This window comes from Girardinichthys multiradiatus, chromosome 7, assembly GCF_021462225.1.
Source record: "Girardinichthys multiradiatus isolate DD_20200921_A chromosome 7, DD_fGirMul_XY1, whole genome shotgun sequence".
Taxonomy (NCBI): domain Eukaryota; kingdom Metazoa; phylum Chordata; class Actinopteri; order Cyprinodontiformes; family Goodeidae; genus Girardinichthys; species Girardinichthys multiradiatus.
The window spans coordinates 24,241,718-24,265,680 of record NC_061800.1 but is presented as its reverse complement, the minus strand read 5'-3'; the positions used below and the strand labels follow the sequence as shown (position 1 = coordinate 24,265,680).

The following is a 23,963-nucleotide window of genomic DNA, read 5'->3' as shown; positions in this document are numbered from 1 at the left end:
GCTAATTTTGTGAGATAGGAATTTTGGGTTTTCATGAGCTGTATGCCAAAATCATCCGTATTAAGACAATAAAAGACCTGAAATATTTCAGTTAGTGTGCAATGAATCTAAAATATATGAATGTAAAATTTTCATCATTACATTATGGAAAATAATGAACTTTATCACAATATGCTAATATTTTGAGAAGGACCTGTATATGTGGGATAAAAGGAGCAGAAGACAATGTCCATGTGTGGTTCAGCATGCAGAGTGGCCCAGGTTTGGTTACCTCTTAATGCTGCAAACTAGAGTTTAGCACCACATTAACTCACAGCAGCATTAGCATCAATTAAATAAATTACAGGAATTACGAATAAAAAAAAACAATGCAAATGGTGATTTGGAGAATAATACAAATTGAAATTGTCCTTTGAAACCAAACTGGTCAAGCTGCCTCTGACCTTATGTATCTAACTTGTGCATTGAGTTAAATATCATTACAGTGAGGCTAGTCTGCACGACATCAGAACAGAAACAGCTTTTTTATTAAATCAGTGAAGAGTGAAATACTCTGACCATGGGGGAAAAGTACCACTAAAAGCTTTTGGGCAACTACAGCCAGTCAGAAAATGTATATAGATTTGCCCTGCCGCGACCTCCTGTCCTTAACTTTAGTCTTTATTCCCTGCAGAATAGCACACAGAAGAAGCAACAGCCAAATATATTAAAGTGGCTTTTTAACACAGGGGGTCTAAAGGAATGTAAAATGAATAAGCAGGGAGCAGAATCACGACAGTATCCGATTAGGGCAGTGAATCCCAGGAGGTGACCCAGCGGACGTGGGCTGAACGCTCGGCCAAAGCACAATGGACAGCTGAAAACCTACAGAGGCTGAGCAAATTCAATTCTCAACATAGTGGGGTTTTTTACAGGTGCTGTGCTGATAAATTTGGCATACAGTATGGTGGGTCTTGTTGCCTTACAGCATCGGGAAAGATTTGCTCTATGGAAGGTAAGGTAAGTTTATTTATATAACGCTTTTCAGTAACAAGACATTCAAAGCGGAAAGGAAGGGGGAAAGACATATTCTCCCTATTGCATAATTGACAAAACATTTAAAGGAACAGAAGATCACGTGTGGTTCACTCACCGAGAAAGTGAGCTGGAGGACACAAAAAGGAAAATGGATGAGAGGAAACAAGGAGAAAAAAAAAACTACAAAAATGACAGGGCAGAGTAAAATCTATATTTGAAAAATCTAGGAAGCTTTGCAGAAGTACAAATTATTTAAATGAGTTAAATCTGTTTATAGTGGATAAACAGGTAACAGAAACCATCTTTGTGACATCTCAGCTGATCAAAGTCATCTGTGTCTGTCGCACAGCTGCCAAATCTGCATCCATCTTGACTTTTGAAATGCTTTGGATAATCTCACGATACTTCCCGGCATCCACAAGAGGACTCAGCCTCGCCCTGCTCCTCTCCACGTTCTGCTGCCACACCTCCCTGGTACACCTAATCAGCTCCTCTGTACACCCAGGCTTAGGGACTTCCCCTTGTCCAGTGCACCCCTTATTCCTCTCTTCTTCATCTTTGCCACACAGAAGTGAGGATAAACCCTCTCGTAGTGACAGCACCTCTTTTTCCAGAGCAGAAGCGAATTCTTGAGATGTGCTCTGGCTTCTTGTGCACTTGACAGGTTGGACGAAGCAAGAATTGGGTAGGTATGTAAGCATGGAGTCCAAGAACTGGAGCATTTGTAATTGGCTGCAAAGCAAGGGTAGAACCAGATTTTGCATGTTAAAATACACACAGCAATGGATTAAGAAAAGAATTCCCTACAGCCTTTTGATCGTTTTTGTCGTTTGTCAGCTGATTCGCAGAGACCTACCTTTTTAGTATTTATTAGCAGGATTTGTAATTTTAAGAGCTCCGCTTGCCAGAGCACCAAAATCTCTTTGATATTCGAAGAATATCACACAGACATACACCTCAGCCAACTTCAAAGGCTTGTCAACGTGGAATGTGTTTATGGAAATCCAGCAGAACTACCTTTCTGTATGCATTCACTACGACTGCATAATTTAATACTCAGAGTAGTAATACTGCTGTTGACAACTTAAGAAGGAATCTCTATTCTGGATATTTTATGGCTCTGAATTATATTAGCAGGATTTGGTATTTTAGACCACGCAAACCAATGAATATTCTGAACACGGTAAATCAGGAAACATAAAAATAGATCCAGTTTATAGGACATAAAGGGAGACAATATTAAAATGTATGGAGACACAGGATGGAACATACGAATCCTCCCACAGTGCAATTTTTCTTTATGGCCAGAGTTTTCTGCTTAATTTTACGTTCTCATTATACTTTATCGAGAAAAAAAGATGCATCAGTTCCATTCATAAGTAGATTAATCAGCAGAAGCAAAGACTCTAAGAAATTAACATAAAATGTCTTGCATTCATTCACCTTCAACTTATTCATGGTACAACTACAAGCCTCAAAGGATTTTATGTGATAGACCAACACAAAGTAGCTCACAATTATGACGGGAAACGAAAATAAGGCATGATTTTCAATTTATGTGTTACAAATAAAAATTTCATAGGCGTGGCATGCAAATGTAAAGGCCCCAATAATCTTATATAAAATCCAACTAGTTGCTTTTAAAAAGTAAAAATAGTCCACCCGCATGCAGTTTAAATTCAGCCATTGTGTGAAGGCCTCAGTGGTTTGTTAGAGAACATTAGTGAACAAAGACTAATCATCTTCAAAGACGAATTATCATCAAAGACTAAGGAACACACCAGGCAGGTCTAGAAAGGAGTTGTGGAGACATCTGAAGGAGGTTTATGTTATAAAACAATATCCCAAGTTTTGAATATCTGACAATGGAAACCGTGTGGGACCACGGCAAACCTAAGAAGACATGTCCATCCACCTAAACTGGCAGCCTCGGCAAAGACTGAATGGGTATGTGGTAACTCTGGAGGAGCAGCAGAAATCAACAGATCAGGTGGGAAGGATCAATCAGCATAAAAATATTGTGCACTCCAAAACCCTGGCCTATGAAGAGTGGCAAATGGAAAGTTATTATAAAAGAAACCCATAAGATGTTTGCCAAAAGCCACGTCAGGGACAAAGCAAACATGAAACAATGTTCTCTGGTCACGAGAGACCAAAATTGTAATTATTCCACCAACATACAAAATGCTATGAGTGGCAAAAACAACACAAACAGTGCACATCACAGTGAATATCACAAGCATGAAACATGGTGGCAGCATCATGTTTTGCAGATGCTTTTCTTCAATAGGAACTGGGAAGCTGGTCAGAGTTGATTTTAAGATGGATGGAGCTAAATACGAGGGAGTCCTGGAAAAAAACACGTTAGAAGCTGCTGAAGGCTTGAGACTGAGGAAAGGTTCACCTTCCAGTAGGACAACGCTACAATGGAATGGTATAGATCAAAGCATTTTCATGAAAATGCCTTGATTTTAAAGTATAAAGTTATAATGTTATGTGCTCTGGGCATATCATTAGTATTATCATTATTATTATTATTATTATTAATTCTTTTGTATTTTTGGCTTAAGTCTTAGTGTTTCTTGTTTAGTGTTGGTTAAATTATTTTTTGCGTGCTTTATAAGTATGGCGTTTGTCTTCGCCAGCCTATAAATAGGCTGGACTTTAAGCGCTCTGTCTGTCCCTTTCTTGCTCTCTCGTTTGCGTTCTCTCTTCCGCTGCTGGGGCACGCCTCGCGTGTGCGCGCTCCCAGCTGGTTGTCAGTACTGCAGGCCGCAGCAGCATCTTGCCATGCGGTAGCTTTTGTTGGTAGCTTTAGCCTTTTGTTCTGATTTTGGCTTGATGGGACCGGTTGTCCTGTTTTCGCCTTTTTTTCCTTTTGGGATTTCTTTTTTTCTTAGTTCGGTGTTGGTAGTGGCTTCGACGGCCCTGTATAGAGTTGGCCCGCTGCCCCACCTGTTGATTCTGTTTGGCCGGCTCATCGGGTCCATTTTTTTGTTTGTACTTTTGGGTTTGTTTGTGGACATGGGGAGGTATGGGTTCTAAATTTGTCTCTTTTTTTTTAGAAAACCGCAGTTAAAAGTTCCAGTCTTCGTGTGATTTCAGGAAAATCAAAGAAGAAACAAAGTAATCAAGTAATAAACAGAATGTTTGAATCCGTATTCTGTCTCCATGTCCTCATTAAATATGTTGTGACCCTTTTTTTGGGCCGTAACATAGACATAAATCCAATAAACAAGTCTTCCCCCAATCCGATTGATCTTGAGCTATTATGCAAAGTATTTGAAAAAATACTCTCCAGATGTGAAAAGCTGGTACAGATACACCCTAAATGCCTTCAGCTGTAATTGCTGTGAAAGGTTGATCTGAAAGTCAGATTCACATTTCATATACTTCACAGTTATTTGCTTTGTGTAAGTCTATCCCATAAAGTCCCAATAAAATACTTTTTAGTTGGGGGTACAGAAAATGTGAAAAGGTTTAAGGGGCAGGAACACTGTGAGCAAGTCTGACGGTAGCAACACAACTTTCTTGATGGTATCAATCAGGGGAAAAGTTTTACCTGGAGTGGATGGATAAATTCCCCTGGAAAGCATTTATCTGCTGCCAGCGCATCAACATTGGAGCAGAAGGTCCTGGAGAAAATAAAAGTAAATACTCAGGGCTCACTTCTATCTTTTTAAAACCCTGTCTCCTCTGGATCCAGTCATCTATGTCACCCAAACTATAATCTGGAGAATCTATATGCAAGACCCAGTGATCCAGGACTGTCAACAGACTCAGAAGGTCTTCTCTAACCTCATCTGAAAATAAAAAGAAGAAAAGAATAAGCAAGAAATGTTCCACAAGTAAAATATTGAGCTGTGAGTTTAACTGATTTTACCTGTTTTGATATGAGGGGTTTGGAGTAGGGGATTCTGGCAAAGATCCCGGATGTCTACAGAAACTTCCCCACAATGCAGTGCAGCTGTTGTTGGGGTGCTCCCAGGGAAAGGAGTTTCTACTTTCTCCATGTAATGAAGCATGGCATGGCACTTGACACAGCCAGAGGTCAGCAGAGGTGCCAGCTTGGTCGCCGCAGTCACAGCCAGTCTGCACGCTTTGAGATCATTGCTGGCGATGTGCTGCTTGCTTCTTTTGGCTGCAGGCGATGAGGAAGAGAGGGTTGGTGTCGAGGGGCTGCACGCAGGCAGCCAGAACACTTGGCTCTGGGTCTGGATTACCACAGGCATCGAGCTCTGGCCAGGCTCTGTCAGGAGGGATAAGCTCACACCGCTCACTGGTCTGAAGCAAAAATAAAACCATCGTGAACAATCAGATATCACACAGGTAGCGCATGATCAAACTGGAAATTAAACAGAAAACTAGTGTCAATGTGTCTGTGTTTGTGAATGTAGAGCAACTGGTGTACTGATTAAACACCAACACGCTGGTGAGGTTACATCAGTTGTAAAGACTAGCAGTAAAAACAAAACCAAACGAGCGCCAGAGGCAATGGCGTCAGGGGAAACTTGCCTTCACATGTCCTCAAAGTAACGTAGGAGCATGTGGATGTAGGAATCAGAGAGTTTTGTTTCCACATAAGATGATGATCATCCTGTCAACTTGAATCTGACAGGATGTTGGGTCAACCCAGATAACACACAGAATAAACTGTACTTTCAGTACAGTTTAAGTGTTTATTTTAGTTCATTTGAATGATTATAGCTTACAGCTGATGAAGACGCAAAATTAGGTTTCACAGAAAATCTGAATATTACGTAAACAGTAAAAAATGTATTTTTATTGAAGAACTGTTATGTTCCGGCTTGCACAATGACAGGCACGGCTGTTTTCTTAAAAGTTGCCAAGCAGACCGTCATTGACACCACAAGAAGGATGAGGCACAAAACATCATTGCCAAAGACGCTGGCTGGCCAGAGTGCTGCATAAAAGCATATAAATGGAAAGCTGAGTGGAAGGAAAAGTGTAGTACAAATTGGTGCATAGCCAACAGATATAGCTGTAGATTTTAGAGGATTGTGAGGTACACCCTATTCCTGAGTTTGGGGGAGATTTACAAGGTATAAAACCAGAACTCCCTAGAGCCACTACACACACCCAACAGGAAATGGGCTACAACTGCTGCATTTCTTGTGCTAATCTATTCCTAAACCAGAAACGTCAGAAGTGTCTTATCCAGTCTGAGGAGAAAAATGACTGGACTGTTGCTCAGTGATTAAGTGTCATCCTTTCAGATGCTTGATGGTAATTTTTGCCTCGGACCTCCTCCATGGACAGATTTTATGCCCAGTCTCTTTATTGTTGAATCATGAACCCTGACCTTAACTGAGCCAAGTGAGTCCCACAGTTCTTTAGATGTTGTTCTGGGTCTTCTGTGACCTCCTGGATAAATTGTCGATATGCCACGGAGTGATTTTGGTAGCCTGGTCCCTCTTGGAAGGTTCATAACTGTTCCATGTTTTTTTCTATTTGCAAATACTAGTTCTCACTATGATTCCCTGCAGTCCTGAAACATTGGAAATGGCTCTTTAACTCTTCCCAGGCTGATAGATGTCAGTGATTTTGTTTCTTATTTGTTCTTGAATATTTCTTTAGATTCGGGACATTATGTGTTGCCTTATGAGATCTTTTAGTTCTAGTAATGTGCTGGATCTACAGGTCTGGCAGTAAAATGTGGGCAAGTTTTTATTTATTAACATTTCATATGTAATATTCTACTTTACGGATATGCACTTGTAGAGAAATGATCATACAACAAAGCAGAGAGTAGTGCTTTGTGCAAGTTTGCCCTTCAGGCTACAGACAAATACACAATGTGCACCATGAAAAAAAAATGAATTCATATTCACATGCTACTTTCAGCAGTTAGAATCAGTCCAACAACCAGCTGGTCCTTAGTGATGCGATGCCACAGCTTGTCAATTTTAGGTTTGGAAGACAGCGTTGGCGTTTCATACATCTTGTCATCCAGAGTCTCATCACTGAACTCCTCATCACCGTCCCACAGGGCAACAAGGCCTTCCTAGACGGACAGCACAAAGATCATAATCAGCAATGACAAATGGGTGTCGCCACTGGCAGCAGCAGCATTTCAGTTTGCTTTTTAGGCACAATCACGGTAGACTTTTCTCAACTCTATTTCAAAATTAAAGTGTACTGCTGCAGAACTTTTGGCTGAAACAAAGCTTAGCTAAAATGGTTTTTATTAGCTCATTTTGGTGTAATGTTTTAAGTTGATGAGTACATATTGGAAATGCTAAACGGTTCATTATCACATTCTACAGACAGTTACACCAGCTAATAAACAAATTTTAAAATCCTTTAGCAAATCCTGTTTAAACTGAAGAAACCCTATAATCTGGGAAAATCCATTCAGCCAACCAGCAAGTTTTAGGAACATCATGCTACTTTCAGCATCAGTCTAACAAGTCATTGTTGTGGAAAATTATTTTCAATGCTCTGAACTTCCCTTACCTCTCTCCCCTCTGATCTTTGTGTTTTGTTACCCTAAAGGAGTTGGTCTGTAAAACCATTATCAGACGTTTAATGGTTAAAACTCATGCTTTAGGGTGATGACTCAGGAAGAGCAGATGGGTCTGTTCCTAGATAACTTTGTTACCTCTGACCCGAGGAGGGTCTAGGGCCATAAAACACAGACTCTTTGAAGTTGAGGTAACACCCACATACTCTTTAAATACTGTGTGTAAATATTGATCGGGGCTCTGCTTAACTGACTAACCTCAGTGACAGAGTCATTCAAACGCTGAAATGCCTTTGAATAAAACTTATAAAGACAAAGCCCGGTTTTGCTCTTTATATAAGTAAATTTCTCTCCTACTTTGATAAGAAAATTCCATTACAATTTTAGCGTCACGAACAGGATCTAACGTGCGAGAGGAAACCGCAGGATGGGACACGGACGCCTGGCCAGCCTGAGAGTTGTTCTCAGTCCACTTCCATTTTACGGAGGGGAGTTCTGGGGCCCGCCTGCGGCTTCTGGCCGATTGGATCCGAACTATTTGTCTTCAAATATATCTGGGTGAGAAGTTGCTCTGTATGATATAATGTATATTATTTTTTATTACACATTAACCATCATCTCCTAACTAATTAATTAGGTTCAGGAGTTGCGAGAGGGAGGACATCAGCTGAGGGCCCGGTTACCCTGCAAAGGAATACAGGGAGGTTCTTATTGGTAACAATAAGATAAAGCAAAACACAGGGTTTTGCGGGTGGTTTTTAGCAATTTTCTACACCTCATAAAGGAGAAAAGCCAGATGGCTGAACGGGTAAAAAGGAAAAAAAAATGGTTCCGGAACCTTGAGGCATCAGGGGTGTCTCCTTCTTCATTCTCTGATTTATAAAAGAATGAAAGGAAAAATCGGGGATGATTGTGTTAAATGTTTGGGTTTTCACAGCATGGAAGTTTGAGTGTAAATAAGTTAAATAGTTTAAAGTAAAACAGTTGATGGATGGAGATGGGAAAAATAAAAAACATAAGAAAAAGATTAAAAAGCACAGAGTGCATCAATTAAGGGGTTAAAAAGTTAAAACTTTCCTGAAGGAAGTTTTGTTTGTCTTAAATATTGCGATCAGTTGAAAAGAAGGTAAAAGTGAAAAGGGACATTAGAGATGGGAAATGAAAGTTGCTTTAGAAAGGAGTATAGTTCATGTTGTGGAAGGAAGTGACAGGCAGGGGGACGACTGACTGACTGACTGATAATATTTCTGTTTGCAAAATCTGAACCTATACTAAACCTTTTCTTCTGCCTCTCTCACAAACACACATATATATATAGGATTTGAGTGCAACATCTGCGTTTTTGAGTCTGGACTTTAGAAACCTGCCCTTCTCCATGGCTACTCCACCAGAGACGCTTCTTCATCATGGCCTGAAAGAGAGAGAGGGCCTGCCTGCCTGCCTGTCTGCCTGCTGCAAATCACAGTGTGAGTTTCCACCAGAACGAAACTCAGAGGAAGTCTGGCCCCAAACCCACTGAGATGGACAACGATCCATGATGGTGCAGAGCCAGAAGAGCGATACACTGGATTTATATTGAAAGCACATCGCAGAAGAGTTACAGGACGGAGCAAAGTTCTTTCTCCCTCCTGGAGAAGTTAAAGTGGACAAAGGAGTGAATGTCCCACCAACACAGCTGGGAAGGGCCTGGGTTGTTTTTGGACTGATAGAGGACTGTGTGCATGACAGTCTGACTCTGGAGCAATTAAGAAACTGACGTACAAACACACACACATTTGCATAAATCTTTTCTTATTTTCTGCAATGAGGAACGCTTATTAACCACTGCTCATGTGACGCTGGCTTGACGTTGACAGATATAGCGGGTTAAAATATTATTTTAGGGTTAGAAAAGTATCTTTAAAAGGGTGATAACTTAGCTCATTTGATACTTTCCAGTTAATTCTTTCAGAGAAACAAGTTCTCTTTTGTCGTGGAATATTCAGGGTCAATTATTATAGTTATTAAAAGTTATTAAAAAGCAGAGGAAGTTACAACATCTCCAAAACTCAGCAGTAACCAAGTGTTTCTATGTTATTCTCAGGACAGATCTCATGAAGGAGCATTTTTAAAACCCAGCGCATGCGTAAAACCTGATGGGTTTCTCCTTCAGGTATTATTTTCTGTTGTCAGAGTTTGTATTCCATAAATCTAATGGGTTAGAGACCTCATTAAAACAGGCTTAGTTTTACTGCAGATGGTCTTCATACAGTCTCCGACACAGTACTTACAGTTTGGTGCAGTTTTGTCCGCAAGTGCTAACTGACGGTTATGGAAAGTACAAATTCATTGTTTTTCACAGCAGCTGCTGGGAAGAGGTTATATTAGGTTTTTTCTTCCCTCTTCTGATTCATGCAGCGTGTTGATTTACACTGTACCTTATATCAGGTCCTGACAAAAACTATGAAAGGCTTGGTTCTGCAGGTCCTTTTTTCTCACTTTGAAGAAGGAAAGGAAACCTAATCAGTTCTGTTCTGCACAGAAATATTAAAACACTTGTTTTCTAAGATATCACCAGCTAAAACATTTTAAACTTTTGAGAGTGATTGGTTTTGTTAAACACATTTTCCTTCGTAAAACAAACCTTTAAAATGAGAATGGAAAAAATTGGGTTATTTTGGAAGGTAAGAAAGAATCTGATTGGACAGTGATACCACACAAAAATGAAACTAATCTCATGTTTCCTAAAAGACTGCATAGAAAAGGCCTTTAGAACTGTGGAGTTATTTTCCACCACAGTACCAAGTTTTTTAAGCATGCTTTTTCTTTATTTTAAAACAGATCTGTGTTTTTTGTTTTGTTTTGTTTTTGTTTTTTTAGCATAATGTTTGTCTGAAGCTTCTTATGAACTGGGTTGGGAGCAAATATGATCTGAGGTAAATTAGGAGCTGTGAACAAGTGATTTTTAAATCTGATTATTGTCCAAGCAGAAATAATACACTAATAGGTCTGGGGATATTTAGTCAACCCTCTCTTCAATCTCTGCAGAAAGTTAGCATCATTGTTCAATGCAGTAGTATTCAACCTGTGGTTCCTGGACTCCTGAAGCCCGTAAGCCATAGATTTTGGGTCCATAAAATTATAATACTTAATTAAAGGTAGACCGATTACCTATTAAAACAGATCTAAGCCAATGATGGGTTCCAGTCATTTGGTGGCTTTGAAATGCAATAATACTCAAAATTTCTACTCTGGGGAACACAGATTGGGGTTGAAGAGTTTTGTTTTGGAACCAAGGTTAGGATTTTTTATAATGGAATAAAGACAAGTAAAATCCTTCATTTTAGGAAAAAAAAGACAAAAGAAATAAAGGCTCTCAACACTAAAGAGGAAGGTCGGCTCAAACTCCAGTCTCCTTGTTTGATTTCTAAAGGTTTAAAGATTAAAAGAATACATAGGAGTACAAAGGTACACAATGTAATTTCAGATTACTAAGAGATAAAATATTGGAACATTTATCAGCATTTGGATTATTAAAGAGGGGTTCTAGTAATAATTTTCTCCCCAACTCTCAAAATTTAAATAACCCAAATTAAAGAAAATTATGTCTGTTCTCCTTTTGAAACACTATGGGGGAAAAAGTCCAGTTTGGAGTCAAGCTTCTTATCTTAATTTCTGATTAAGTCAAACACTGCAGTTTTTGTTTTGTTTGGGTATACCTTAAAATGTCAACGCTGACTTAAAATAGTTATTTGCTTTTAACTTGAGCAGAGAAATTCTTGAATGCAGCTGCGATCAAATTGAGCCAAACAAAAAGAGAATTATAACAATAACTCTCAGGATTGTAGTTATTATTACAGAGTTACAGAACAAAGAATTGGCAAAAGGTTTCAGCATCAGTAAATTTGGATTCATGTTAATGAAAACTGTTGCTGTGCTTCTAAATAGTTTGAGATATCTTTGGATTATGTGCACTCATTTTAAAAAGGATCCTGAAGATTGTCATAACAACATTGATCAATTATAGCATTAAAAGATATGGCTGAGAAAACATTTTGAAAAGCGATTGTTAAAAATTTCTTTGAATTCTTGAAGCTTCAAATTTGGCCATTTGTCTGTCTTTGATGTTTTGTCTTTGTTTTGTTGGAATGAATGTTTGTTTATATGTTGCATGAAACAATAATCCATGTTTAGAATAATGTTTCTAAATCCCAGATTGATTAAAACTTTGAGTTTTCAGGAGAGTTAAGAAGCAGCTTGTTTCTGAGGTAGGTGCATGTTAACAGTTTTGCAGTTTAAGGTTCACTAAGATGGGTTGGAATGAAGAAACTGTGGGTCCGCCCATAGGCTGCCAATCAGAGGTTAGTTCTGCCTGACTCCGCCCACCTACCAGGTTGGTTCATGCCTTTGCTGCCATGGTAACGCTCAGCACCTCCCTTCCTGAGTTTTAACAGTTTAAGAGACAATAGAATCAAAATGCTTGTAATGATTGTCGTCTTAAAAACATGTTTTTTGTATAATAATTAAGGATATAGCATGACTTTTAGATTTCTGTGTTTTACTATTAAAAGGTTAATGAAATAGTTTAAACTAGTTTAAAGAATTAGTTTTGCATACAGAATCATTGGTGATTTATTAGATTGAAAGTTTTCCCTGGTACCATTAAACTAGCTGACAGTTCAAGATATGCAAAAGTAAGGAATATATTTTTGATAAAGAATCTGAGTCATGACTTCAAACTTAGTGAGAATTATTTATTAGATTCAATTTGTAGAGTTTATGCATCAAAATTTCATTAGATGTCCATTAATCTAATATTCATCTTCATACAAGACAAATCAGGATGATATGTGACTTATTTCTGAATGAGACATTGATGAACTGAATAACTGAAGTTTGTGTTTTGTTGTTAATGGAACTGAATTGCAGTTAAAAACAACTGGATTGTATTTATGTTGCGTTTGGTAATTTCATAGTGACACATAGTTATGTCAGAATTCATTTCTTTGGTTCTATGTAATGTGATCTTGGTTACTAGAACATTTTTGTACAAACTTTTTGCTGAATTGTCGCATGGGTTGGACCCTGCGCCAGAAGAGGGGAATGTCAGAATAAAGCAACATGGGGTTCCAAAAGTTTTAGCACTCATGGGAAAAAGGGTAGCTCATACCTCCAGTGAGGACTTAGTGACAATGCGAGAGAGACGTTGTACTTTGTTTATATAAATGGTGCATAGCTCCCTAACACCACATTCTGAAAACCTGTCTGAAATTATGGTGTTGATTCTTTTGTGAAATTGTACATCTCCACAGATTAGACCATTTTTGAAATTCTTTTTGGGTTTTCTGAAACTATGAAATATTGACCTGTAATCAGACCTTCCTCAAACATCATGTCACATTTTTGATATTCAGAATATTTAACTGATGGTCACTGCTAGTATACCAGGTGAAGTCAGAAGATCAATTCTTTTGATTTTGTTGGATGTTTTGATGAAATTCATGTAGTTAAGCACCTAGGTTTGAGAATGGGACTTTGAATTGAAAATTAGCCAAGCGTTGTGAAGGCCCTGTTCTCACTTATATGAGATTGAGACAAAGGACACAGGCAAATCTCAGTCCTTTTGAAGTGCTGTGTGGCAGGTCTCCTAATTTGGACATGGGCATATTGCCAAGATCATTTTCTTCCACATTTTTGTGTGAAGGTAGGATGTTGTTTTACTGTCAAAACCTGTCCACTGTGTTTTCTCAAGTTTCACAGACGGTGAAGGCTGCATTACCAGAAACAGCCACTTCCACCCTCCAGTCCGTTATTCCTGGCGACTGGATTCTGGTCAGAGAATCTAGGAGAAAACACAGGAAGTCCAGGGCTGGAATGGCCCATATCAGATCCTACTAGACACCCAGGAAAGCTGCAGGAAAGCTCCAGCTCCTCCAGCTTCAACTGGCTTCCAGGACAAGTCATCTTCCAACTGGATCATCCACGGCTGAAAGGTGTGAGGACAGCGGACCACCACAAGACAAAGAACTGTAAGCTGATCACTGGCGAGTGATTGAAGAGGTGGTTGAAGAACACTGTTTTTACAAGGGCACAATAATTTCTTGGGCAGTGCAACGTTATTTCAGAATCTACTTAAGGCCATCGCATTGCCTGAAAGTTAGAAATCATAAGGTCATTTGCCTCACTGCACACACACCACAGTGAGACACACATAGGAAACATACAGGGAAGACCTCTACACATTTGCACATAACCTTTCTCTGGATGATGGACTGGCGACGTCTGCAACAGAGAGACAGTCAAACATGGACCATGATGCTTATTCTCCTTAATTTCTTAACATTTGGTGGCTACTAGGCGCTCCTTTGCCTGGACAGTGAGGGTCAGCCAAATTCTTTTCTCCCACTTTGACAGCGAAACTGACTCTGAGGAGGAAATCTCGGATGCTTTTATCTAACTTTCATGTTTATTGCTTGATATCTATCATTATGGTATTATTACAAATTTGAAATGTGTTCATTTCCACCGTTGTTTAGTTGGACTATGGAAGCCTAACTTCCAGCAGGTTAGAGTTCCTGTTTCTAAACATATTTCTAGAGGAGCTTCCTACGACCGCCCACCTGTACCAGACTGGTAACAGGGCAGCTTGAAGCACAGAAGCCACTCAGGAGAGACAGCAGAATTTTTGAGTTTTGTTTATGATTTGTTTTCTTTGAAAAAAAAACTGTTTGCTTTCAGTACCAGAAGAAAGGACATTTCACCTCAAGGTCACGATACAGTTATATGGAAGATGGTCTGTTCTGATGCTAATGATTGGTATTGCAAGTATTTTATTACTCTTGTGTTCATTTGGGGAAAGGTACAGCAAAGACAATTTGTGGCTAATCTGAGTAATTACGCCAATAATACTCATCAGCTGATTCGAAGAGAGATTCATCACTTTTCTGACTACTATGATCATGCTGATAATGTCTGGTGGCAACTGATGCATCAAACCGTGAGGAAGATAAGAAATGACAGTTGCTATGTTTGTCGTTTGATTTCACATGCTATTAATGATCAACCATTTTTAGTACCTGTTCCTATTGATACTACTTTCTTTCCAGATAGGCGACATAACCAGCTGGTGGAGGTTATTTTTCCTTGGGTGAGGAATTATATTGTAAGGCAAAGCAGAAATGTTAGTAGATTTTCTAGTGAGACTAATTTAATATGTGCTCCTACAGGAATTCTTTATTTGTATCACACAGGAGGAAAACACACCTTATTTCCTTGGAAAGACAGAAGGTTGCAAAACTATTATATCTGTTTCATGTGCTTTAATCAACAGACATAAATTTGAGTCTTGTCCTGTCAGAACTGCTGCTTATACTATTTCAGGATCTTTGGTCCCAGATCCCTTTGTGTTAACTCTTAATCTTACAGCCTTACCGAATGGAAGTCAATTGTATGACCAGGGAGGTAAATTAATCGGGGTTCTTGTTACTTTTCCTAGTAGAGATGGGTCCTCATGTCCAAAGAACATGGTTTGGATGTGTGGAAATAGATCATATCTGTATCTGCCTGCTAATTGGTCTGGAGTATGTTATCTAGCTCACTTACTACCTACAGTCACAACTTATAATTCAATCAGCCCATTATTAGAGAGGAAGGTTTCATTGATCTGACCAAGGAGCAGCAAGCTCTTAGAACGATGACTTTGCAAAATAGGATGGCTTTGGATTATCTGTTAGCTGAGAGGGGTGATGGTTTTGAAGAATTTTCCTTTAGTTGTGATTATCTTGTAATCAGAAGAAAGGAAGTGTGATGGAAATTCTTTTTAATGCTCTGAACTTCCCTTACCTCTCTCCCCTCTTGACCTCTGTGTTTTGTTACCCTAGATGAGTTGGTGTGTAAAACCATTATCAGAAGTTTAATGGTTAAAACCCATACTTTAGGGTGATGTCTCAGGAAGAGCAGATGGTCTGCTCATAGATAACTTTGTTACCTCTGACCCGAGGATGGTGTAGGGCCATAAAACACAGACTCTTTGAAGTTGAGGTAACACCCACATACTCTTTAAATACTGTGTGTAAATGTTGATCGGGGCTCTGCTTAACTGACTAACCTCAGTGACGGGGTCTTCAAACGCTGAATGCCTTTGAATAAAACTTATAAAGACAAAGTCCGGTTTTGCTCTTTTAATGAGTACATTTCTCTCCCACTTTGATAAGAAAATTCCACTACATCTTGTACAGGCTCTCCCTGATCTCCTGTTTCAGCAATGATGATAAAAATTCTGATATAACATGTTTCAAATCTTAGTCTTGATTGAACTTTGTGTGTCTAAACAAAAACACATGAAACAAAAAAATAAACAAACAACAAGGGTACTTGTTATGTACAGCTCTGTTCAGATGTTTGCAATGGATGCCATATTTATTTTGGGCTTTTGATTAATTAATTTAAACCGTTTCTCCTTAAGGAAGTGCAGATAATCCAGTTAAGGTGTGAACTGATTGTGGATTTTCTCTAATTCAGACATGGACAAAATTAAACATTCAGGCTTGAAAACATTCACACACTCCCACTAATATGTGGATTAATGCAAGTTAAAGAGAAACCTCTGACTGGGCTTCTGCTCACTCTTCTCATCAGAAATGGTAGCGTTCATTTGAAGTGGATGGTCTTCTGGCACAGACCTGATTATTAATTGTGTACAAGCTTCAACCATCTGACCCAAACTGCCAGCCTGGTTTAAAGCCTGCCATGAACCAGACGCTGCTGGAACATCAATGCTACTCTTTACACTGAAGGCAGTCTAACATTAAGGGGAGCAAAACGGTACTTACCATGAAAAAAAAAAAACCTTTAAGATCAACTAAAATCTGAAACTGCACATACGGACATGCTGAATGTTTCTGGAGAAACGGTAAATGGTCCGACGAGACAATGATTAAGAAAAGGGGCAACAATAACGAGAAATATGTTTGAGGGAGTCAAGGTGCATCTTTGCTGGGGAGTTGTATGTTGCCGTCTCATTTTACAAAGTAGATTTAACAATAAAGCAGGACTACCTCTAGATCTGTCAACTTCACCTCAAATAAAAAGCAGACAGACTGAAACCTGGACACAACTGGATGCTCCAACAGAACAATGAACCCAGAACAACAGAACAATGATGGAATTGGCAAAAAGGATGATGTTAAGCTTCTGAAATGGCCCTCATCTAAACTCTATTTAAATAATTATGAACTATCCCTTTAAATTGGGTCTGTACCAGGTAAAGAGCCAATTTAAATAAACTTCACAATTTCTAATAAAAAAAGGGTGGTGAAATATGCAGCCTGATAAATACCTTAAGTTCTGTTGAATGATTTTGTTTTATTTCAAAAATTAATAGTAAAAATTAAATCAATTAGTTGGATAACAACATTCTTACCCCTGGCTAGGTCTTGACCAGGAAACTTTCTGGGGTAGGAGTGATCTGCAATAGATACCACTCTGAATGATCTAGTTCTCACTGGAGAGTCGGACCGGCGCCGGTTTCTACTCCATATGTACAACTCCACAGAATCTAGGTTCAAAATATACAAACCTTTAACTCGGTCGGCTGAGCTAAATGTACTGTAACATTGTTGCTGAATGAACCAATACAGAGATTGTCAGCCATGCTTATATTAATCTCTTTGTTTCAGTTTGACCGTTTTTTTAATTCATTCAACAGGATAGACAAGAAGCAAAAAGTACTTGTTGAGACAAGATCTAAGTTCCTTTCAACTTTCCATTTCCAAAGTAAAGAACAAACGTTTATCAGGGTAAACTGGTTAGGAAATTGGTAAAAATAATGAGTAGGAACTTTTAAGAATGAATCTATCCTATTCACTGACGGCAGAAAATATCTCAAAAGACAAAAAAGGTAAAATAAGAAATAGACCGTCTAACATCTTCGTCAGCTTATAACATAGACCTAAATCCACCCAAGGGTTGGGACGATAGACTGGTTGTTCAAGAACTACTCATCAAGGCATTGCACCATATGAAGAAATACTTGTTTCACAGGGATGGGAAACTGTCAAAAAACAATGTGCTGGATTTAAAGAGTTATTTTCTAACCACTCCTGCCTGGAAAACGTTTACTGTCCTCATAACTGTACAACACTGTACCCCTAATGTAAAGCATCCTCCTTCAATTAGAAACAGATTTTAATCTTAAAATTGGCATTCGATGAGTAGAAAGAAAAAAAGAAAGAAAGAAAGAAAGAAATGTACTGTTATCACCCCTCCTTGAACCAACACCTTAACATGGTGGAGGGATTTGAGTGCTCGAATGATCCTAGAGGCTATATTGTTTGGGGCAAACAGGCTCTGGGTGATGGGTCAGACAAATGGTTCAAGATGCCTTTATGAGGACCACACAATCGAGGCACATGATGTCGCCTGATACGGCGGAGCCCGGGTTACACCCTGGAGGCAAGCCTGGGGTTGGGACTCTTCGGAGAGCAGCAAGTGGCCGGGTTGCTCCTCGCAGGACCCAGCCGGGCCAAGGCCGAACGAGAGAAGCGAGGCCATCCCCCAGTGGGCCCACCACCTACAGGGGGAACCATGAGGGACCGGTGCAAAGAGGATCAGGCAGCGGACAAAGGTGATGGAGATGTTCCAGGCACGTCCCACCAGGAGGAGGCCCAGGGGACGGCCCAGGACACGCTGGGGGGACTATGTCTCTCGGCTGGCCTGGGAATGCCTTGGGCTCCCCCCTGAGGAGCTGGAGGAGGTGTCTGGTGAGAGTGACGTCTGGGTGTCTCTACTGAGTCTGCTGCCCCCACGACCCAGTCCCGGATGAAGCGGAAGACGACGAGTACAAGTACAAGTACGAGAATTGTTATCACAATATCACTGTTCACATTGTTGTCCATATCGTACCATATATATGCGTCATTCACCAACATTATCACATATCCCATGTTTTCCTAATACTGTGAAGCTTGTACTCGTTGTCTTCTGCTTTATCTGGGACCGGGGGCAGCAGACTCAGCAGAGACGCCCAGACTTCCCTCTCTCCAGACACCTCCTCCAGCTCCTCCGGGGGGAGCCCAAGGCGTTCCCAGGCCAGCCGAGAGACATAGTCCCTCCAGCGTGTCCTGGGTCATCCCCTGGGCCTCCTCCCGGTGGGACGTACCTGGAACACCTCCCGAGGAAGGCATCCAGGAGGCATCCGGTATAGATGCCCAAGCCACCTCAACTGGCTCCTCTCGATGTGGAGGAGCAGCGGCTCTACTCTGAGCCCCTCCCAGATGGCCGAGCTCCTCACCCTATCTCTAAGGGAGTGTCCGGCCACCCTACGGAGGAAGCTCATTTCAGCCGCTTGTATCCGGGATCTCGTTCTTTTGGTCATGACCCAAAGTTCATGGCCATAGGTGAGGATAGGAACGTAGACCGACCGGTAAATCGAGAGCTTCGCTTTTCGGTTCAGCTCTCTCTTCACCACAACAGACCGGCACAGTGCCCCCATTACTGCGGCAGCTGCACCGATCCGTCTGTCGACCTCCCGCTCCATTCTTTCCTCACTCGTGAACAAGACAAGTCTGTCCGGCTTTCTCCTCTTCCAGCGGATTCAACTCACCACCCGGTGGTGATCAGTGGACAGCTCAGCCCCTCTCTTCACCCGAGTGTCCAAAACATGCGGCCGAAGGTCTGACGATACGACAACAAAGTCAATCATCGACCTCCTGCCTAGGGTGTCCTGGTGCAAAGTCCTCTGATGGACACCCTTATGCTTGAACATGGTGTTCATTATGGACAATCCGTGACTAGCACAAAAGTCCAGTAACGAAACACTACTTGGATTCAGATCAGGGAGGCCATTCCTCCCGATCACGCCTCTCCAGGTGTCAATGTCGTTTCCCACGTGGGCGTTGAAGTCCCCCAGCAGAATATTGGAGTCCCTGGGAGTGGCACTATCCAGCACCCCCGACAGGGATGTCAAGAAGGCCCAGTACTCCGCACTACTGCCCGGCCCGTAGGCCGAAACGACACTGTGCAGCCTTAAATAAAATTCCAGACTTTTCCAGTCCTGTAAAATACTGATGTCAAATTTAACACCTTTCCAGTCTGCATAGGACTGCATAAGACTTATGTGCCTCTCGTAAATGGCATGTTATCTTGTTATTCCCATTTTAAAGCTGAGTACCTCACTGAGCACCTCACTGAATACTTCACTGAGTACCTCAGAGATATGGCCCTCAGTCTTGCATCGTTTTTATACCTCAAGGAACAAAGTCCTGGATTCTAAGATAAAAGTTCCTAGACACTCCGATCAACTCAACAGAGGCAAGTATCAATGGCAGGATTCCTTCAGGTACATTTATAGGAATTTCTAGAGGTGCCAAAAAATGCTGATGTTGGTGATTTTCTTTTACACGTTGTCAGTTTAGCTTAGATAATGAAGACATCATCTTAAGAAATTACTTATTTTGGTCAGTGTGCATAAACTGTCTTAGCTTTTTAGTTATCATACTTAAAAGCATTTTACAGAGTTAGAGAATATTCCTGTGCTGTCCATTGGGTAACTGCTAGTTAGAAAGGTTACAGGTAGCACAACCAGTCAGTTCTGAGGGAAGTACATGAACAGTACCTGTTCAGGCTGGCTGAGAACGGTCTCCCTGCCTGAAAGCATCTCAGTCAGGATTTGGATTGATTGCTGTAGAACTCTGTCCTTCACTCTCACCTCTCTTTCAAGCTCTTGAAGGACGATCAATCCACTCTAAATTACAAATAATATTTGACCGACAGAAATCTTTACAGACAGGATACATAATGAACCGTTGAATGAATGAACAGAGGTCAATGTCAAGATATTCAAAACTCACAAAAATACTATCATCACATAGCATAACATGAGTAGGTAGCACACTTTCAATATACCAAACATATGAATGGACTTTAAATGAATTAAAAAAAAAACATGATAAATGCATGTCCAGTGTCCTCCAAAAGTAGTCATACCCCTTGAACTTTTTCACATTTTATCGCATAGCAACAACAAATGTCAGTGTACTCTATTAAGACTTTTAGTGATAAACCAACACAAAGCGACGTTTGTGGGTGTAACATGACAGATTGTAGTTCAAGAGGTGTGAATACTTTTGCCAGGCACTGTATATTCAGTTATTTCCAGGGAAAAGATGAGTCTAATATGTAAACAATATCAGAGTAATGCAAATATATTGTAAAGCTATAAACACAAATTGTAGTATTTTGGGGCTTCTTCTTATGACGTGTTTCAGGGGTTCACCTGTAATCTGGATTCCAAAGCTTGAAGAGTGAGGAGTGAGTTTTCTTGAGGAGGGCTTGTCTTTGGCGCTTCAAAGCCTTGACCACACTAAAAGAAATGTATTTTTATTAGGCATAGTACTATCTGTACCAGTGATCTTGTAAATATAGCTTAAAGTAACTCCAGTAGCCTTACAGAGTAAGAAATACCACAGAGGTCAGTGATAAGGAATTTTTCCAGTGGCTCCCTGGCTAACCCTTGATTCCTAAAAAGCAGCAGCATCTGCTCCGTTCCACATCCAAGGAAATCATCCACGTGGGCGGAGCTGACATCTGACCAACAGGAGGCAATCTGGAAAAGATTTGTTGTAAAAAACGGATTTAAACATCACGCAAATATTATCACTGCATCTTGCAAAAGTGTGAAACGTTTCCATGTCCTGTTGCATCCACAAACTTCAATGAATGTTATTGAGATTTATGTAATAGACTAAAACGGTTGCGCATAACTGTGGTTAGTAAGAAAAATTATACCTGGTTTTCTTTTTTTTTTTTACAAACATAAATCTTAAAAGCATTTTGTGGATTTGCATTAACCCCAGTGAGTCAGTTGCCACTTCATAGGACCACCTTCCACAGCATCTACTTGCAGATCTTTTGGGGTATGTTCTGTTTCTGTTTAGCACATTTGGAGAAATATATTTTTACCCATATTTTGTTCAATGCAAAATATCTCAACTTCACTCTGGTCAGTCGAACAGCATCTCTGACCAGCAATTTTCAAGTCTTGCAACATATTCTCAGCTGGATTTAGGTCTGTACTTTGACTGGGCCATTCTGATACATTAATTGCTGGCTAAATGATTTTGCCATCCTGCTGGAAGGTGTACCTCCCCTAGTCTCTTTTGCAGCCTTAAATAGGGTTTTCTTCTAGGATTCATTCTGACCAGCTTCCCTGTTGCTGAAGAAAAGCATTCCCACAGCACTACAAAACTTTTGTCCCACCTGACCAAAGCACCTAAAGTTCTCCCCTATATGGCTCATGGAGAACTTTAACTCTTCTTATGACTTTCTTTCAACATTGGCTTTCACATTTTTAGAGTGTAACACCAATTATATAATACTTATACTGAGATTAGGTTACACATAGTTGGACTCTTTAATAATTAAATGACTTCTGAAGAGGCTGTACTGGATTTTATTTAAGGGGTCACAGATCAAAATGAACTAAAGATATAATATGTAGGCCACACTTTTTTTATTTGTAAAAAATGTGACAACTATGTATTTTTTCTTTCCACGTTGCAGTTATCCACCATTTTGTGTCCATTACATAAAATAGAATAACCTTTGTTTTTAGACATAGACAAAAATGTAAAAACCTGAGGGGGTGTGAACCATTTTAGGAAACACAGCACACTCCAGTTCATACATACCTGAAGTGTTTCCTTCCACACGGCACAAACATGCCCTGGTTTAAAGAATACAACGAACAGACATCCGTTTCTTCCGGTGTCAACCATTTGAATGTCTTCAGCCTGCTCAAAGGGCAGTTCACATGTGTCTTTCACCATCCCATTTTCAAAAAGCACAAGCTGCTGCTTTGAAGTTGCTGCAATAACAGCACATCTCAGCCCATCATCCACTCTTTCAGCCGTGAGAACCTGCATGCACTGCGTGATGCAAATATAGGGATGAGGTAAAATCAAAGAGCCGTCAAACACTTGGCCATCCTCAAGAAAATAGCCAAGTGTTGGGGGTTGGTTAATTGAGAGTGGTTCTGAAAGTCCAAGAGCAAAAAGCTGTCCTTTATGGATGGGAAGTTCTCCAAAAACACAGCGTGGGGTTTGAATGGGTATCTTTCTGACTCCCTCTGCCAGGGGGGATGTATACAACACACTGTTGTGATGGCTCCACAGCACTGTGGGACCCTGAAGGATGCACACTTTACCCTTCATTTGATAGGGGAGCTTGAACTCAATGCAGGGCTCTAGTTGGTGTGAGCTGCTAAGTGTGAGCAGACTATACTGAAAGCTGGCCCCCTTCTCACTCTTCTTTGTCACCAAAATGGAAGGAGTTTTAACCCGTTTCTGAACATCTACAGCACATTTACACGTTACAATGTCCACATGGACTGACAGTTTCCTGCTGATGGAAGCTGCTCCCTCTGTTGCCTTCAGGAACGCGTTGCCATCACGTTCAAAGTAGAAACTGCGGAATGTTAACCCGCTTCTTTCGCTTCCATCCACGGCTGGATCTCGTTTGCAGGTAAATAGGACCATTTTTCCGCCGTGTGAGAGGCTGTGGGCTTTTCGATGCGAATCTTCCGAGGACAACTTCTCCATTATGTGACGCTTGCTGTCAGCTTCGCCCACTTTAGGCTGGAGACGGTTATTTTCTTGACACTATGGCTGTGTATAAAGCGAGAACTATACGCTAAATGTATCACTGTACACAGAACAGAGACGCACACTTAACTTTTCACGGCGGCTTATGGCCGTATGGCAGTATGGCCCTAACCCTTATATCAGTCAAAATAGCGCGCCATACTAACGCTGAAGTTGGCTTGCGAGTTGTAGAGTCAGCTTTTTGTGTTGTTAAAGGGATATTACGCAACTTGTCACTTGTAGACGAGGGGTCCCAGAGGTCAAATCAAAATATAGAAAAAAGTGAAAAAGTTAATCATACATAAATAGAAATGCGTGTTGTTAAAGCTTTTTAGTTTGTCACGTTTGTTTGATATTTTAATTTCAGTGTTTCCAACGTTCAGTCTTCTAGAGTAGGAGGCCTTCACAAAATGTTCGCAGCAACTGATGAATCTGGTAAGACACTGAAAGAGGTGTCAAAAGAAATTGGAATCAGCCCCTTCATTGTCTGGAAAACAGTCTACAAGTGAAGGATGTCCTAAACATCTGCCAACATGCTCCAGTCTGTTCACCCTGAGAGCAGACCACAAGATGCTACAAGAATTTTCCATAAACCCTAAGATGTCATTACTGGACCTAGAGCGGGCTCTGCTGATATGAAAGTGCATGTGAAACTTGGTGTGCAAGGAGGTAACCCTCCAAGAAACATGAAGGCTTTGTTTGCCAGAGAGAATGTAAACACAGGCAAGAACGTCTGCAATACTATTCTATGTAAAGATGAGTCTAAAATTGAATTATCTGAACCCCAGGACAAAGGGCATATTTTGCATAAACCAAATAAATTCCAGGAAAATTACTTTCATGTA

General features: G+C 40.4%; 1 protein-coding gene across 1 annotated transcript; it reads right to left on the bottom strand.

The window, feature by feature from the left end:
* Positions 1-1,206: 1,206 nt before the first annotated feature.
* fancb (FA complementation group B) lies at positions 1,207-23,267 on the bottom strand. Its single transcript, XM_047369972.1, has 8 exons — positions 22,168-23,267; positions 20,928-21,083; positions 20,754-20,840; positions 20,094-20,222; positions 6,870-7,042; positions 4,901-5,301; positions 4,580-4,820; positions 1,207-1,749 (listed from the first exon to the last, which is right to left on the bottom strand). The coding sequence occupies exons 1-8, from the start codon at positions 23,074-23,076 to the stop codon at positions 1,332-1,334; spliced, it is 2,514 nt and encodes an 837-aa protein (XP_047225928.1). The 5' UTR covers positions 23,077-23,267; the 3' UTR covers positions 1,207-1,331.
* Between the last annotated feature and the right edge of the window lie 696 nt (positions 23,268-23,963).